This window comes from Peromyscus leucopus, chromosome 3 (assembly GCF_004664715.2).
Source record: "Peromyscus leucopus breed LL Stock chromosome 3, UCI_PerLeu_2.1, whole genome shotgun sequence".
Taxonomy (NCBI): Eukaryota; Metazoa; Chordata; class Mammalia; order Rodentia; family Cricetidae; genus Peromyscus; species Peromyscus leucopus.
The window spans coordinates 147,337,424-147,357,367 of NC_051065.1; the positions used below are offsets into that span (position 1 = coordinate 147,337,424).

General features: G+C 41.4%; 1 protein-coding gene across 2 annotated transcripts in view; it reads right to left on the reverse strand.

The window, feature by feature from the left end:
* The window catches only part of LOC114706473 (C-type lectin domain family 4 member A-like), a 79,841-nt gene extending 68,752 nt beyond the window's left edge, over positions 1-11,089 (reverse strand). Inside the window, exons 1-4 of one of the 2 annotated variants that reach the window (XM_037204153.1) lie at positions 10,799-11,089; positions 9,494-9,610; positions 6,355-6,456; positions 5,968-6,110 (exon numbers count right to left, since the gene is read on the reverse strand). In XM_037204153.1, coding sequence (XP_037060048.1) covers positions 5,983-6,110; positions 6,355-6,456; positions 9,494-9,610; positions 10,799-10,880 — 429 coding nt within the window. In that variant the 5' untranslated portion in view covers positions 10,881-11,089 and the 3' untranslated portion in view covers positions 5,968-5,982. Of the gene's footprint in view, positions 1-5,967; positions 6,111-6,354; positions 6,457-9,493; positions 9,611-10,798 lie in introns of those variants that run through there. The other variant, XM_028888871.2, reaches the window with a different exon arrangement.
* Positions 11,090-19,944: the final 8,855 nt, after the last annotated feature.

Sequence of the window (19,944 nt, forward strand, 5' to 3'; positions counted from 1 at the left end):
AGAACTGCCCTTGCCTTGATGGCTGACAGTAAAAATGCAATGCTGTCCTTTCTGGACAAGCGGGACACAAGGAAAGCGACCACTGTACTCTGCCAAGACAGGGTAAGATGGTCTTTCAGAATTCCTGCCTCTAAAAATGGTCTGTTATATACTCTAGGCCTGTAGCCAATTTGAATGCACCAACAATGCTAAAAATATTAGGTGACTGTCCAGGCTGCCAGTTGTCTTGGTCTACTCTTGCAAGATTCCCGAAAGTTGCTTGCATCCATCTATCATTTCTCAGGTACCATTATGATCCTTCTCAGGTCTTTGATGTGGTTGAAGACTAGATAGTTGTAATTTCCTCAGTTATGATAAAAGATAAGTTAGATATAAAACCTTAAACTCACAAATATAAGATAGATAGGACATCTTCTTTAATATTGTAACTGTAATTCTTGCTTGATAATTGTTTTGTTATATGTACTTTTACCATGTTAAAGTTAAAACCTTCCTTTTTAAAAAAAAGAAGAAAAGGGGAAGTGCTGTGGATATCACTCTATATAAATAAAACACTGATGGCCAGTGACCAGGCAGGAAGTATAGGCGGGACAAAGAGAGAGGAGAATTGGGGAAACAGGAAGAAGGAAGGAGAGACACTGCAGCCACCGCCAGGACAAGCAGCATGTAGAGACTCTGGTAAGCCACCAGCCACGTGGCAAGGTATAGATTTATAAAAATGGGTTAATTTAAGATAAAAGAACAGTTAGCAAGAAGCCTGCCACGGCCATACAGTTTATAAGTGATATAAGCATCTGAGTGATTATTTTATATGTGGATTGTGGGACTGCGGGGCTTGGGGAACCTGGAGAGAAACCCTTCAGCAACAATACATGTCAGTAATCATGGTAGCAAAATTCTGACAATTTTTAAGTTAATGATGATAAAATACTTCACAAAAATATTACAAATATTCTAGAAATAAATGTAAAATAGAATGCCTTAAGAAAGTAAAAAAATATAAAAACCCAATATGTGTAAATCCAACCTTTTTATTTTTGAAAACATCATTTTAATCATGGCATTGTGTTTTATTATACTCATATATGGATATATTTTCAACAGATCCATTTTTTGCCAGTTACTTAGGGTGTTGCTTTTCTTTACACCTCTATTAAGAATAATAGCAACAGACCAACTTTGTCTACACTAGTTACTTCTGTCCCAGGGAAAATTTTAGAGAATAAAAGCTGGGTCAAAGGATGAAATGTGTTGTAAGTATAACTCTTTCTTTCTGTAATAATGTGTTTTTCCATTTCATAATTGAAAAAATTGATAGAATAGTCTTTTTCAAATGCAGTACAATGGAGTGACAGAGAAATCAGGAGAAACAAAAATCATAGAAATTGAATTGAATAACAGAGACAAAACAGAAATAAACAAACAAATACAGTCTTCCTTCATGATCCTTAGCTGTCTATACCAAATAAAGAGAGGTATAAAATATGTGAAAAATAAAGCAAAGAATTGAGAAGCATAAGTGGCAGATACACAGAGTTAAATTCACACACACACATGTATATCCCTATGTGCTTGTATGGATACAAAGAATGTCAGAGATGAGAAAACAATCACAGAACAGAATGGGATAGAATGAACCGCCAGAGCATGCAGTGTTCAGTGAAGATCTAAGAAATGACATTTTTAGTGGTAAACGAAAACAAGGCTCAGATGACAAAGAGTATTGTGCACCATTATGAAGAACTTGAATAGATATAGACAGATACATTATTCTGTCTCTTGAGAAACCTAACCCAATATTCCACCATATTGTGGGTTACATGTAGCAACATCCTTTCAAAATAACAATGTGTAAAATGGATTTTAAAAAAGATCAATTTTTTACATTTAATTAAAATTTAATTATATCATTTTCCCTCTAATCCCTGCCATGTTCCCTTCTCTCTCTCAAATTCATGGCCTATTTTTATTGCCCTAAGAACTATGGGCAATTAATACCTGCTGAGAGAGGGAGAATTAATCTCCAGGGATGAGCCTCCTAATTGGTTATCCAATACCAAGTGGTTAGCCTTAAAAAGGTACACTTTTATCAGCCAGAACACAGCATAGCAAGATGCAGTCAGACTAGGCGTCATCCCTCGTATCAAGCCTGGACGAGGCAACCCAGTAGGAAGAAAAAGGTCACATGAGCAGAGGAGGGCTGCTCTTTTCTGAAGGGAAATGGAGAAGCAGTGGATCTAGGGGTTGGAGGAGATAGAGGGACCTGGGAGGACAGGAGGACAGGAGGCTGCAGCTGGGATGCATTGTACTAAAGAACAACAATTTTTTTTATAAAGAAATAAGAGATTCAGATGATGAAAAAAGGTACACTTTTAAATGGCCTACCGTAAGTGGATCATCAGGCAATAATAATGGTCTATAATAATTTGTATAGTTTAGATCCTGTGTACTATATAATTAAACTAGCATTTCACACATGTCATTTTCTCTCCAAAAATAATTACTCAAATTTTAATATAGGAATATCCTGTAATATATCAGATCACTCATCCTCAGAACTAATATTCAGATCATTTAAAACAAATATCTTCTGAAAAATCATCCCAACCAAGAGAAAACTGAAGAGATGTGACAGCTAAATACAATGTTGCCATCCCAGATGGGAGTCTAGTAATCTTGAACTTCAATCAGTGATGACATCAGTATTCACTCACTAATTGTAGCAACCACATTTGCTTATAAAGATGTTCATTTAGGGGACAGTGTATGTATATTTGGGGTAAATTTGATATCTTTATATCACATGAAATTGTCTATAATTTAAAAATGTTCTCAAGGAGTCTATTAATACTTTAAATATTTGTATTCATGACACAGTGCTTCATCATTTTATTCAAATTATATGTGTGTATATATGCAGATATGTACATATATTTTAAAGATTTCTTTATTTATTATGTATACAGTGTTCTGCCTGCATGTATCCCTGCATGCCAGAAGACAGCACTACATTTCATTACAGATGGTTGTGAACTACCATGTGGTTTCTGGGAATTGAACTCAAGACTGCTGAAAGAGCAACCAGTGCTCTTAACCTCTGAGCCATCTCTACAGCCCGTGTGTGTGTGTGTGTGTGTGTGTGTGTGTGTGTGTGTGTGTGTGTGTGTATGCTGAGGTAAAAAACAGCAAGTGTGCAGAGATGGTTCAGGAAGAAGCAGAAGCTAAAATCTAATACAATAGAACTCTTTTCACAAACAAGACTCATGTAGACAAATGGAGGCATACATATCAGACTTTCTGGTCTGATATAGATGTGCATGTGGACTCCACATCTCAGTACATGCCACCTGGGAATCTATTAGAAATATCACACAACTCAGGCAGACATCCCCTACTCAAGTGCAGGCCACAGCAGCCAGAAGAACCAGTAGGCAAACTTAAGCAGCCTCAACAGCTGGACCAGAGGCCACTAGGCCACCAGAACTCCAGATAGACTTCCCGCCCCAGAACTTTCTCCACTCTCATAGTGCACCTCAGACACTACCCCCAATCGCCCCTCCCCTAATCACAATGTTCCATTCCCCATTCAGATGGAGAGGCCATGCTCAACAAGAGGCCAGGCCAGCTGCCAGAAGTCTAGTCCTCAGCTGGGGAGAAGAACCTCTGTTCAACCATAGGCCACACAGAATTAAAGACCAAGAAGGAAAGAGAAACCAAGAAATAAAACACCCACCAAAGATAAACTTGACACCTAGTCATAAAATCACCCCAAACCCAGATGCCTGGGCTAGAGGAAGAATGCAATCAGCAACAGCCATGTTGATATGTCACCACCAGATCCCAGCTGTCCTATGACAACAAGCCCCGCATATCCCAACACAGCCAAAGTACAAGAAAAAGACCTTAGAACCAACTTTATACAGGTGATAGAGGTCCTTAAAAAGGAAAATTAATAAACCCCTTAAAGAAATCAAGGAAAACACAAACAAAAATTGGAGGAAATGAATAAATCCCATAAAGAAAGCCAAGAAAAAACAAACAGTTGAAGGAAATAAATAAAACTGATCAAGACCTGAAAATGGAAATAGAAGCAATAAAGAAAACACAAAATGAAGGAATTCTGGAAATGGAAAATCTAGGTAAGTGAACGGGAACTACAGATGCAAACATAAGCATGAGAATACAAGAGAGGGAAGGGAGGATCTCAGACATTCAAGGTACGACAGAAGAAATAGATACTTCAGCCAAAAACCATTAAATCTAAAAAATTTCTGACACAAAACAGCTAGGAAATCTTGGACTCTATAAAGAGATCAAACCTAAATATAATGGGAATATAGCAAGGAGAAGAATCTCAACTCAAAGGCCCAGAAAATACTTTCAAAAAAATCATCTAAGAAAATTTTCATAATCTAAAGAAGGGGATTCCTATAAAGGAACAAGAAGAATACAGAACACCAAATAAATTGAACTAGAAAAAAATTCCCCTCACCACATAATAATGAAAACACTAAGAATATAGAACAAATAAAAATTATTAAAGACTTCAAGGGGAAAAGTCCAAGTAACATTTAAAGGCATACCTATTAGAATTGCACCTCATTTCTTAGTGGAGTCTATAAAAGCGAGAAGAACATGGACAGATGCACTGTAGACTGTAAGAGACCATACATGACAGCCCTTACTACGATAGCAAAACTTTCAATCAACATAGATGAAGATATGATATTTCATGATAAATTCAAATTCAAATAATATCTGTCCACAACTCCAGCCCTATGAAGGTACTAGAAAGAAAACTCCAACCCAAGGATGTTAACAATGCCTATGAAAACACAGGAAATAAATAATCCCACTCCAGCAAAACCAAGAGAAGGAAAGCATACACACATACACACACCACAACCAATAACAACAACAATTACAACAACAAAATAACAGGAATTAAAAATCATTGGTCATTAATATCTCTCAATATCAATAGACACTATTTCCTAGGAAAAACACACAGACTAAGAGAATGGAAGCAAAACTAGTATCCATCCTTCTGCTGCATACAAAAAATACTCCTCAATATCAAAGATAAACATTACCTCAGAATAAAGGGTTGGAAAAGATATTCCAAGCAAATGAACCTAAGGAACAGCCTGGAGTAAGCATTCTAATGTCTAACAAAATAGACTTCAAACCAAAATTAGTCAAAAGAGACTGGGAGGGGCACTTCGTACTCTCAAAGGGAAAATCCACCAAGATGACATTTCAATTCTTAACAACTATGCTCCAAATTGAAAGGCACCAAAGTTTGTAAAGGAAACACTACTAAAGCATACATCACACATCCCAAGGTTAACCCTTTCAAAGACTCCTAGTAATGGGTGATACGGAGCCTGAACTGGCCATCTCCTGTAACCAGCCAAGGCTTTCAGTGTTGGGACTGAGATTCCAACCCAGCTACAAAACCTTCAACCTATGCTTTATTCTGCCTGCAAGATGTGCTGGGGTAGAGGTGGCACAGAACTTGTGGGATTAGCCAACCATGACTGGTCCAACTTGAGGCCCAATCCACAAGAGGCAGCCCATGCTGGACCCTGCCTGGATGGCCAGGAATCTGAAATGGGATGGCTCAGAGACCTAGAGCAGAGCTAAACATAAAAACAAAAACAAAACAAGACAAACAAAAAACAAAAACAAAAACAAAAACAAAAGTCAATGAACTGATTTCTAACAACATTCCACTATACTCATAGACTGGTGGCTACCCTATTTGTCATCAGAGAGGCTTCATCCAGCAACTGATGGGAGCAAAGGCAGAGACCCAAGACCAAGCATTAGACAGAGCTTGGGCAACCCTGCAGAAGAGGCTGGGAAAGGATTTTAGGAGTTAAAGAGGTCGAGGACACCAGGCTGCATATATGTTATGGTTGTTAGCTTGGTATTTTCTTGTGGGATTCCTAAGAGTGGGAGTGGGGGTGTCTCTGACTCTTACCTGCTCTTGGGATGTGTTCCTCCCACTGGGTTGCCTTGGTCAGCCTTGATATGAGGGCGTGTGCCTAGTCTTGTTATAACTTGCTGTGCTGTGTTTGGTTGACATCCCTTTGGAGACCTGCTCCCTTATGAAGGGAAACAGAAAAGGAGTGGTTCTAGGGGAGAGAAGAGATGGGGAAGAGAACTGGGAGGAGTGGAGGGAGAGGAAACTGTGGCTGGGATGCAGTGTATGAGAGAAGAATAAACATAAAAGGAAGGAACAAAGGAAGGAAGGAAGGAATGAATGTAGGAAGGAAGTAAAGAAAGATTTATCTGAAACCATTATACTCTAGAGCAAGCAAACAAAATTAAACATGCTTTAATTCTTACCATCCATTGGTGGATTGTCTTTTGTGCAATTCAATTCTTTGTGAGTTAGATCTCTTATAGCTTTTTTTTCTTCAAAAAGTTGAGAGTATTTTTGAAAATAAACTGTAAAAAAAAGCAGAAACAAAGCTACTCATTTTCATGAATATATTATGGCTTTGACTTTCTACTTACTGGTACAAAGATCTACCAAGTCCCAATTACATAAGTAGACAGAGCCTAAGATTCCCATCACCCCACAGTCAATGTAGTCCTCAGCCTCCTATTTGAAACCACAGGTACTTCCAGGACTCCAGAAAGACCAGTGATTTGAAAGGCAGGACAGGCCCACTGCCATGATTCTAAAGGGAGAGAGCCATACCCTTCCATGTTAACATGAGATGAAAACAGTAACTCCTGGGGAAGATGAAGCAGACAGAGATATTTGTATTTAAGGACGTAAACTGCCTTGGCTTTGGGAGGAAAGGGGGTTAGTTAATTTTGAGTAGCTCTAGGTTATTTTAGAATGTGAAATAGAAACGAACTCAACATGTATCTATAGAACATTGTTTTCTTCCTTAAACTCTCCTCATTTTGACCAGCTTACTGCTCCACACACACACTCGCTCTCTCTTGGTTTATAGCTGAGTGGCTTCTCGCTACAACTGAATTTCTTTACCTACCTCCCAGAGTCTTGTCCTCCTTACCCCACCACTTTGGCTTCCTCCATTTCACTCACACCAGGTTTGAAATGGACCATCAATAATTCCCCAGGATTATTAGTTAGCCATCTTGCTATTGGGCTCAACCCATTTCTCCTCCTCCCCAGCTCTTAACACATTGCTCCATTCTGCATTTGCATCACCATTTATTGCCATTACTTCTTGTTGTTTTATATAATCTCTTCTCCCTCTATCCACCCTTTAAAATGTAACACTTCCTACAGTATTTTCTTCATTCTTCCTCCTCATGCAAAATCTTCCCAAGTGATGCCATGTATTGCTATGGTTTTGCCTGCTGCCTGTATGTGCGGGATTTTGTGCTCACTAAACACAAACATATTAGCTTAGACTCAGTATGCCCAAAACTGAAATCAACACCTACAAACTTAAACCTAGATTGTCTACCTCTTTGAATAACTTCATGGTTGCTGAGTTTACATCATCAGAATATTAAAGTCACACTGTACTTTTTGGACCCCTTATTCCCTGGATCTCCATATTCATCAGCATCTACTTCCTTGGTGTTGTGCTCTTTACCAATCAAAGTCGCCATGTCTCATGTTCTTCAGATGCTTATCTTATTATCAGGTTAGAAATAGACCTTCTCATTTCTCTCTTTGTCCTAATGACTCTGTTTTCAGAATCCTACAAAAGCACTGTCTATAACCTAAGTTCAGTTACACCAATTCTCTATTTGAAATGTTGCAATGGTTCTCCATGGCTGTGGTGCCTTGCAAAAAAAGACAACAACATTTAACTTCAGTATCCACACACTGTGTCAATGTGATTTTGAAATTTCCTTGGTTAACAAAAAAAGAAAGGAAGAAAGAAAAAGAAAAGAAAAACAGTGAAGTCTTCTGTGTGAGTTGCCTCCCAGATTCCTTTGGCTAAGAGAATGTGCAAAATCAATTCTGATTTATTATTAAGTTAAGTTGTTTAAAAGATTTATATATTTATTATACATAGTATTCTGGCTGCATGTATGCCTGCAGGCCAGAAGAGGGCACCAGATCTCATTGCAGATGATTGTGAGCCACCATATGTTTTCTGGGAATTGAACTCAGGACCTCTGGAAGAGCAGTCAGTGCTCTTAACCTCTGAGCCATCTCTCCAGCCCAAGTGTTAAATATTTTGAGAGACCTGGCTCATGGTCACCCTCAATCTTGGGCAAGCTGCTATGTAAACAAGCCAGGACATCCTAAGGAATTATATAAAGTTGGGTTATACTGTTAGTCATCCTAGCTGGCTTCCTAGCTGAGGTGCCTGGACTGGTAACTGACCACATACACACGTCTAAGTTCAGCTAGGACCAGAGAAGGCAATCAGTGGAGATCAGCCTAAACTGACAAACCACAGAAGCACAAGATAAATAAATCGTTGTCTTACCTCATTAAGTTTATGCTGATTTATTAAGCAGAAAACCATACTTGATTAAAAAAAACAATATTTAGAAGAAAAAACTGAGTTTTTCATAACGGGGCACAACACATGCTCTGCATGCTGCTATGTCTACCTTGGGAAATGTCATTTCTTCTTCACCTAAAACTGTGTACTTCAGTCATTAACGCTTTTGTCTCTCACCTCTGTGACATAGTCTCTTCTAGGAAATCTGTGTCACACAAGACTTCCTGGACAATGTGGGAGACACTAGTTCATTTTTTCTTTATTTTTTTTAGACACAGATTTTTACATAGTCCAGGCTAGCTCCACACTTGCTGTCTTCTTGTCTCAACATCCTGAGTAGCCACTGGACCTGGCTGGCACTGATTTGTTGACTTTCCTCTAAGTTTCTGGAGAACAGAGTCCATGTTACTCCTTGACTCTGTCTGTTAGACACACTGTAAGACATACAGTAAATGACTACTACTTGATTCTAATGAATGAGTAAAACACCCTAAATACCCTAGTTTGCATGCATTTTAAATTTTTCAGAAATTTTCGAAATCTTGATGAGCAGAAATCCACCCATTTGCTCAACTGGCTTCTAGATTTCACATAATCCTGGGCAGGACACAGCAATTAGGAATCAGCTGAAGAACACTTCTTGGATAATTTCTTCCTAAGTCCTTCTTGTCCACAAGCTCATCCCAAGATGAAGGAGTCCTATACACACACAGCTTGTATAAACATACAGCTCAACCTCGAAATGCCGATGAGAAAACAGATTTGACCTCCCAGTCTAACAAAAACAACATTCCACAGATTTTACCGTACAAGCCCACATAAGCTCATAAATGCACTCCAGTTTCTCTAATGAGATGGATTCCTTTTTTCCCAAGACAATAGCTAAATCCAAGGACAGTAGAAGCCACAATGTAACCCCTGAATTATTTCTCCCCAAACAACATTTCTTCCCCATACTCTGTTAAGTGCCGGTGCTACAGCAGAACCTCTCTTCACCTAAGGCAGACATCATCTATTGATTCATCGGGGATACGTACAGATAAAAGCAGCCAAGAATGTGATGGCCAACAGCAGGAAAAGTGCCATCAGTGATGTGAAGAGCAGCGAGGGGCGGCCAGGCTTACTTAGATGAGGGGTGGGCTTCACTTTGGGAGCTGGAAGGAGAGCACATTCATCTCATGAGTGATAAGTTTCACCCTTGTTTCTGCTTTTCCTCCCTCCCAGCCTCCCTATTCTCCATGTCACATAATTACTAATAGTGTAACCATTTAAAATAATAGAAAAATAATGTCCATTGTAAAAAACATTACATAATACCTAAAAGTACACACACTGTTGAAATAACTGGTATTAATATTTTGAGATCTGAAAAATAATTTGAATATATATATCCACAAAAACACTTTGATCATATCCTTTCAGGAAGTTCTTTTATTGGTGGTGGGAGGTGAAATGGGCTACGGACTCACTATGTAGACCAGGCTGATCTGCAGCTCATTATGTAGAGCAGGCTGGCCTCAAATCCTCAATGATCCTCCTGCCTCTGCCTCCGGAGTGCTGGAATTAAACCACACTGGCCCTTTCAGCAAATTTTAAAGGATGTACATATAGTATATTTTCCCACATGAGCACACAGCATAAGTACTGCCATATGCTGTGGCTTTCCTTTTACACTGTCTTGTAGGTACATTTTCACATCACCATGTTTTCTTGGTGTTCTTTACTGTGGTTGCAGCACTATATATTCTAATACCTTCCAGACTGTCCGAACATTAAAGACGCATATGCAATAAAAGGTAAATATTTCTAATCATTTTCCATATCTTTAGCATATGGTCAGTCTGCTAGTCACTGACTCATGACTGGAAACAATTTGCTAGATGAAGATAAAATGTAGTGGAGGGCAACTGCCTACAGAGGGAGAGGCTCTGCTTTGATCTATAGTATAAAAGAAAAAGTTCCTTCAAGATAAGAGCTCCTCACACAGAAACAGTTTTCATAAAGTTACAATATACTGTCAAAATAGAGGGGAAAAGCTCAATAGTGAAAAGTATGATTTCATTTTATGTTCATTTTTATATAGTAGGAAATGCTATCTACAAGATATATATACAAGAATGCAAGATACAAGGTACAGTTTCTGTAAAAGGCAAGAGCATAAACCATGCCAAGCAAGCTTTTCTTTCCCACAAAACTCTACACTACAAACAATTCAGTACCCTGTGCCTCCAGTAAAATCCCAGAGATTGAGTGCTGAGAAGATTAGGAACCAATTTCACCCAAAGTTTATTATTGACTCTTCCTTTATCCTCCCCCCAACATTAAGTCCAGAATTTTTTTACCTGTAGCAGAATCTGAGTAGGTGCCTGAGGAGTTGGATTCATTCTTGAACTTCACTTCTGCATAGGTGATTTCTGAAGCCATATCAAGAAGAGACCTGCCTCACTCAGAAAATGCACCTCGTCTCCTGCCCAAAACTCGTGGTATGTGAGAACCAAACACAGCGATAAATTGTCATATCACACAATTATATAGGAGAAGAGAGATTTCCAGATGTGATGTCCCACATGAGAATGAGAAACCACAACACGGAATCACTCGGGCCACATACAGAGAGATGCAACATCTTAAAACAAGAAAATAAGAATTGTAGCGTTTGAACCTACTCAGCACGATATGCAAATACTATAAAGAGGGAACTCAAAGGAGGAAGGAAAGAAATAGGAAGGAGAAGAGAAGAGGAACCATGCTGTGTGAAAACTCTGTCCTAAGACACTCTGCAGCAAACATAACTTCATGCGATTCTGTATGCAAAAGCGGTTTCGGGCAAACCAGACAATGTGAGCAAACACTTAAGGCACGACAACATTCATTTTGAGTGAACAGCCAAGTTCTGTCACCACGTTCTAGAGGACCATCGGCCCCTCACCATTGTGTGGGCTCCCACTTCCCACTCAGCTGCCTCCAGCAGGTGGGAAGGCAAAGCTCACATCCTGGTCCTTCTGAAGCTGCTCCTCTGAGCTCTCTGCTTCCCACTGTCTTCATAAGTCACTCATGGGCTCTCTCCACTCACTGGGCCACTGGCCACATCCTGACACAGCTCTGGTTAGCAGCTGTGGGAGGAGGCTGTCTCTCTCCTCATGCCTCTCTTCCCTTGATCCCTGCACTGCTGAGCTGGAGCCTTGTGGGTTCACAGCACTGTTGGGAACACTTTGGAGAATTAATGGATCACAATATACCAGAGGCAAAATTAAACTAGTTGCTAAAAATGGGATCATTTGAATTCCTCCTGCAGACGTCTTCCAGCTCATAGCTACATGCTCAGCCTCAGTTCTTTTCAACACATCCATTGTTGAAATCTCCTCTTGCACCTACAAATAACAAACAAACATCACATTCATGAACACACACACAAACACACATATACAAAAACACACACATACACACTTAGTTTGTGTTTCTAGGTTTTCTCTCCAATTTGTATCCAAACATACTAAAAACCATGGGTGCACACTATTACGCACATTTTAATGGAATATTGCCACAGGTTTCCTTTTATTTCCCAAATTTCAGCATTTCGAACCTACACCTGTTACTGAGAAAAAAAAAAACAAAACTATGTTCATTATCTCTTGTAGGCTCTCAAGTGACAATCTCTTGGATGCTGCCCATCACCCTCCCTCATCCTCCACTAAGCTGCCTGTCTCTCCAGGATGGGCTCCAGCCCTCAGGTCAAGCCTGTGTCCCCTGAACTGAGGCCTTCCTCCCTTTAGCTGGATGTTCCCTCTCAGGACCAGATACCTGGCTGAAGTTCTCATGTCATGACTGAGGAAGGTCTCATTCACCAAGCTTGTGTGCTGAATCTGATGCTAATCCTTGAGGAATCTCTACTTACCCCCTGGGCTTTATACTCCATCTAGGTCACCTCCATGTGCAGAAGCCCTCATCCCCCTGGAAGGTACTGAGTGGCCACACAGAGCTATCCCACCAGGTAGACAGCTTCCTTACCTCACTTTGCACAGGTGCACTCCTCACTCTACACAGGTGCACTCCTCACTCTACACAGGTGCACTCCTCTATACACAGGTGCCCTCCTCACTATACACAGGTGCCCTCCTCACTCTACACAGCTGCACTCCTCACTCTACACAGGTGCACTCCTCACTCTACACAGGTGCACTCTTCACTATACACAGGTGCCCTCCTCACTATACACAGGTGCACTCCTCACTATACACAGGTGCACTCCTCACTCTACACAGGTGCCCTCCTCACTTTACACAGGTGCACTCCTCACTATACACAGGTGCACTCCTCACTCTGCACAGGTGCACTCCTCACACTGCACAGGTGCCCTCCTCACTCTACACAGGTGCACTCCTCACTATACACAGGTGCACTCCTCACTATACACAGGTGCACTCCTCACTATACACAGGTGCCCTCCTCACTATACACAGGTGCACTCCTCACTATACACAGGTGCACTCCTCACTATACACAGGTGCACTCCTCACTATACACAGGTGCACTCCTCACTCTACACAGGTGCCCTCCTCACTATACACAGGTGCACTCCTCACTATACACAGGTGCCCTCCGCACTATACACAGGTGTACTCCTCACTCTACACAGGTGCCCTCCTCACTATACACAGGTGCCCTCCTCACTATACACAGGTGCACTCCTCACTCTACACAGGTGCCCTCCTCACTATACACAGGTGCCCTCCTCACTATACAAAGGTGCACTCCTCACTCTACACAGGTGCACTCCTCACTCTACACAGGTGCACTCCTCACTATACACAGGTGCACTCCTCACTCTACACAGGTGCCCTCCTCACTATACACAGGTGCACTCCTCACTATACACAGGTGCACTCCTCACTATACACAGGTGCACTCCTCACTATACACAGGTGCCCTCCTCGCTATACACAGGTGCACTGCTCACTATACACAGGTGCACTCCTCACTATACACAGGTGCACTCCTCACTATACACAGGTCCACTCCTCACTATACACAGGTGCACTCCTCACTATACACAAGTGCACTCCTCACTATACACAGGTGCACTCCTCACTCTGCACAGGTGCACTCCTCACTCTACACAGGTGCACTCCTCACTCTGCACAGGTGCCCTCCTCACTCTACACAGGTGCCCTCCTCACTATACACAGGTGCACTCCTCACTATACACAGGTGCACTCCTCACTCTACACAGGTGCCCTCCTCACTATACACAGATGCCCTCCTCACTCTACACAGGTGCACTCCTCACTATACACAGGTGCCCTCCTCACTCTACACAGGTGCCCTCCTCACTCTACACAGGTGCACTCCTCACTATACACAGGTGCACTCCTCACTCTACACAGGTGCCCTCCTCACTCTACACAGGTGCACTCCTCACTATACACAGGTGCACTCCTCACTATACACAGGTCCACTCCTCACTCTGCACAGGTGCGCTCCTCACTATACACAGGTGTACTCCTCACTATACACAGGTGCCCTCCTCACTATACACAGGTGCACTCCTCACTGTACACAGGTGTACTCCTCACTATACACAGGTGCCCTCCTCACTATACACAGGTACACTCCTCACTATACACAGGTCCACTCCTCACTATACACAGGTACACTCCTCACTATACACAGGTCCACTCCTCACTATACACAGGTCCACTCCTCACTCTGCACAGGTGCACTCCTCACTGTACACAGGTGCCCTCCTCATCCTTCTTAATACCCAGTTCCTCCATCAGAACCCTCTCCTCACCTATTTGCAGGTCTGACTCCCCACAGGAATTTACTTAATGAGTCCATTCTCTCCTCACCATGCTGGAGCACAGACTCCGTACAAGTGACCATTCCACAGCATAGCTGCCCCCTCACCTCTCAGACTCTGAGGTCTCACACCAGACTGCTGCTTGTAGACTCTCTCCTGAATCCAGACACTTTCTCACCAGCATGCTGGCATTCCCTCACTGCTTGGGCTCCAGTTCTGCTGTCAGGCCAGCCCTCAGCACGGTCACCCAGACCCTGGGCCAGACCATTGCTGCCTCACAACCGACCCTTCCACAGACACCTGCCTGGCCCTCCCTACACCATTCTTTATTCAGTAAGTTACTAAGTAACTAAGGTGCTGCAAGATGGAAACCAGATAAGAAAGAACATAAAATCCTGTGTAATTATTAAACTTATTGACCATTTCCATGGTAATATATATACCTACACACCACTTCACTCCAGTCACAGATGCTCAGGGATTTTACCCTCTAGGCAAAAATATATTTCTACATTATCATATCTCACATATACTAGAATAAGTCACAGACAATATCAATATTCAGGTGTGTAGAGAGCTGAGTGAAGCCGCACCTCAAAATGGCGCCTACATCCTGTCCCCGCCTTCCCGCCTGCGGGACAGTTGGAGGAAAACAACTCCATATTTGGCTTGGCATCATGACATGGCTTGTTCAGGCAAACGTGTACCAATTCGATAGCCCCACGTGGCGTAAGGAGGTTGGTGGAACAGGACCTATATAAGGTTGGGACGGAGCTCCTCCGAGAAAGAAGACGCTTGCTAACGGCCTGAATAAACAGCTTGAAGAAGAGCTCGGTGTTGCGTTTTCCTGCTGGTCGAGGTAGTCGCGACACAGGTGGCTTACAATAACAATTTTTTCTCATTTGTGTATGTTCTTAGGGTCTGGCTATGGGTCACAGAAATTCTGTTCAGCTTCTTTCCACATTTATCATTTGGAGACAGATCATAGAGAATAACAGCCCCGTGTAAGCTGAACATGCAGTAGACTCCCACATTTAGCAAATCAGATTCATTTTCATCTTTAGTCCAATGAAATTCACCTGAACAAATCTGCCAATGGGAGTTGAAAACATACTTTATGTGTTGCTGAACAGTGATGATGCAGGCTTTAATCCCAGCACCTGGAAGGCAGAGGCAGGCAGATGTCTGTGAGTTCTAGAACAGCCTGGTCTACAGCACTAGTGCCAGGAAAACCATGGCTGTTACACAGTGAAACCCTGTCTTTAAAAACAAACAGAAGTCTTGAGTACATTACACTCTGTAAACACTGTAACTGAGAAAGATCACACACACACACACACACACACACACACACACACACACACACACACATGCTTAAGCAAACACACATTCCTGTCCATACACATACATACACACACACACACACACACACACACACACACACACACACACACACTTATGAAAACACTTGAGGGACTACAGAAATGGCTCAGTGGTTAAGAGTGTGTACTGCTCTCACAGAGGACTGGAGTTCAGTTCCCAGCACCCAGAGCCTGTGACTCACAACCACATCTAACTCCCGCTCCAGGGATCTGACCCCCTCCTCTGCCTCTGCAGGCACTGCACTCACGTACACAAACCCACACACAGGCACGTGCATATATACGTATATTAATTAAAAATGAAATCTTAAACACACACAGTTGAGCATGACTCCCTGGAGATGCTCACATTCACACCAGCAGATTTGCTTTATTCTTTCTGGAGCTCCTTTTTCTTTCTAATAAAATTCTGTTCAGCCAGGTATTATCTCTCCCTCCCTGAAACTCTGCTTTATTGACACTAGGGGGGCACATGTCCCAATTATGCCTGATTGGAGACCCCTAAAAAGGACTCCACAGGCAGCTGGTACTGCGTGTGTGGTGTCCCACAGTGCCCATTGCTGATGGATTGACCTGATAATCTTGTTGGAAATGCTGATTCTAGGCACATATGGTACTACATTCCAAGAATGAATGCTGTTTTGTACATTCTAATTTGTGGTAATTCAGTTCTTTTATAATTGCTTTTTCTTGAAGAAACTGAGAATATATTTTAAACAAAGTTGTGAAACAGAATAAAAAATATTCAGTTTCTTACTGGTAATTGACTCATTTTTTTATTTTTACCTTCTTCTATTCTTTATAGAAACCAAACCTATAAATGTCCAATTACTAAGTAGTTAGAGCCTGCCTGAGAAAGACTCTCCATTACCATACACTGGGTGTGGTGGTTGTGGCCCTAGAACATGGGAATTAGAATGAGGAAGAACAGAAGTTTCAGGTCATTCTTAACTATACAAGTTAGTGTAGCTGGTTTGTTAGTTAGCTCATGGCTAACGTGAGCTACATGAGACCCTACCACCAAAAAAAAAAAAAAAAAATCGTCACCTACAGTCAGTATTACCCTAATCCTAGTGATTTTATGACTGCAACTATCTTCAGGAAGAGCTAGAAGGACAGGACAGATCCATGACCCTGGGGACTCTTCAACATTTCATGGAGGACACAGTAAAGACTACATCTAAGTTGGTAAGTTCTATTCAGTATGTGCACACCCCAGGAAAGGTGCAGGAGAAATGAGCTTATCCAGAGCAGTTCCAGGTTACCTGAGCACGGAAGTTATAAAAGCCCAACACTGATCAAAAGGACTTTGTTTTCGTCCTCTTCTTTCCTGTATCTCCCTCCCCCCAGCTAGCTCTGACTTCCCAGTGTCCCCACACGTTCACGGTGTTCCTAACTTAAAACTGAAGCACCTTTCCTCTAGAAATTGAATTTTCTTTCTTCTCTTCCTCATCTCCCACTTGTTCCTGGAGTCACTAGATTCTGGCTTTCCCTTCTGCTAATTTACCAAACATTCCTGAACTAGATGTCAATGGCTCCTCATGTCCACTGATCAGTTGTCTTTGACGAGACTTCCCACCTTACAAAAGCCTGCCTGATTCTCTTCCTTCTGACTATTGGGAGACAGTGGCTCCCTCACTTTTGCCTGGTCCTGCTGGCTGCTGTTCCTGTGCTCTCTCCTTCATGTTTCCTTCCACACCCACCTCTCTCAAAATGGAACACTGCACCCAGTTCCATCTGAACTCCTCTTTCTCTTCCAATTTCCTCTTCCTTGATGATATTGCATTTTCCTGGGTTGTTGAGAGTGGGGTGAGGTATTTGTTTTGTGTTTTAGTCTGGTTTTTTTATCTGTTGCAAAGGTCTTCTAAAATGTACATCTCTATCCTCAAACGTGTGTGTGCATTTAACTTAATTTGTACATCTGAGATTTTGGTGATCATAATCAAACTTATATCTTCATATTCCAACTGAAGCCTGCTACTTAACTTCTTCCTCTTCAGATAATTTCATGACTACTGACTTTATGATATCAGAATATTAAAGTCAGACCCTACTGCCCAGGGAACCTCAGCAAGTGAGGTACTGAGGAGAAAGTGTGGAGTCTGCGAAACTTCGCCCACACACAGGAGACCTTCTGAGGGGTCAAAACTTAGCTCTGTATTTATTTTTCTCTTGCTGCTGTTCTTATGCTGTTTGTTCTCTGTTCTGTTCTTCTATGCTGTCTTCTTCCTTCTACTTCTTCCCTGGTGTTTTCCTTCTACCTCCTTTTTTCTCTACAGCTTTTATATCCCAGCAAAATCTTTCAAACAATACAAAAATTACAATGTGATTACATTCTATTTTTCTTCAAGTGAATGATTACAATCAATACAAGTAAGAAATAGCATGTGCCTTATAATCTTTGCATAATTAAACATTTTTCTTATTACAGGTGAAAACAAATTATTCCCAAGGACCCACATACATTCATGTCTAAGCAACTTGTTATAGATTTAACAAATGTAGGCAAGCAAGATATTTTTCTCAGCCAGTTCTTTTACTGGCAGACTGCATTTCGAGTTACAAAGAAAGGATCAATCATCTTATTGTTTATCTCAAAAGGTAATCTTACAAAAAAATCTTAAAAGGATCCCAAATCTAAACTTTTATATATAAAAAAATCAGTCATTTCTTACTTTAAGTCCTCAGAGTGCATACCCACTTATTAACAATTTTTTATTAAGTCATACCAGGAAGCTGAGGGCAAAAATGAGTACAAAAAATTAATCATCATCTTTGATCAACAACCTATCTTTAGCAAGAAAGAGACATCAGCCAGCAGTATCCAGGCTGCCATTGTTCTTGTTCCCTGACCTCAATAAGTCCCTTGCTCAACAACTATCAAAAGTGTGTCTTTCTAAACTTTAAATTCTTCCTCAAGATTTTCTACACCAAAGCCATTATCAAAAACATCTTAACCTAACTTTACTAACAATCTACATTTCTAATTTATTTTTAAGGGAGGTAGTTGAATCATTAATCTGCTCCAGCAGCAATGCTTGGAAAAAGTCAATCACTACTATTGTAAGAACCAGTGACACTGCCCAGTGAGGGGCGAGAAACCCCTGAGAGTTTTCAAACAACCCAAAGATTATGAGGGAGCAATTAGCAGAGCTACACTCAATTACAGCATGAGGTCCCCAGGTAAGAGTTTTTGGGGCTCTGCTTCTCCAAGGCTCACCTGTCTTGTTTACGCTTAGCAGTGGGTCTTTGTTTTCCATGGGCTCCAAAGCTGCTTGCTGTTCCTCTCATCTGGCCCCAACACCTTGCTCTGTGGCCTCTGTTTCCCAGCTGTTGATATTCATCAAAACTTTGCCCCCTTTCACTCAAAGCTCCCTTCTTTTATGTACATCACTAGCATGATCCTTGGATCAAACCCCTAGGGCTGCTCAAACGGATTCTGAATTAGTGTCCTAGTTTTTCCTTCCCTTCGTTTTCACTCTCTGTAAGAGCACACTTCTCTAAGTCAGTTTTAATTTTATCATGGCCTGCTTCATGTATTTCCAGGAATCTACATAACTGTGGCACATTGAAAAATTGGACACACTTCTCACCTTCCCTGTATGAATACCCACTTTTACTATGCCTTTGCAGTTCCCTACTCAAGAGACTGCTCTATGTCTACATCACCTCATCTGAGCTGCCTTTAAGAATTCTTTGGCTACTAAAACACACAAAGGCAAATGTATGAGCATTCCATGTTGGGCTTGGCTTACTGCCACCATCCTTCCTGAAAGTCTGAAGTTACCAGGGGAAGCTGCGTTGTCTGTTACTGATGTATGACTCCATGAGAATGAGTAAGTTCAACAAGGACCATGGGAATCTCCAAGAGAGACCATTCTCAGCCAAGCCACCAAGTAAGAATTAAATAAATAGTTCAAATTAACATACTAAGTTTTAAGTTGTCTAATGATTCATCAACAGCTACTAAATAAACATTTAGAGAGGATACCCGTGTGATATGGTATACACTGTTTTGTGATCTGAGTCCAGTTTTGTCTGCCCCTGTAGTTCATATTTAGTTCTCTATGTGGCACTATATATAACAGTAATGTGTATTTATATTTGCCCATATTTTCCATGCCCCCACATGTCTAGGACATTGCTGGCACACACAGGTCTACGTGTCATCTGCTCCAAGCTTTTCTTAGCCCCCTGTGCTTACAACTTACTTCTCACCTGCAGAGCATTTCCCATATAATTTTTTAAGCACTGGTTCACTTGAACACTCTAAATTGAAGTATATTTAGTGGACTCTGAGACTGGG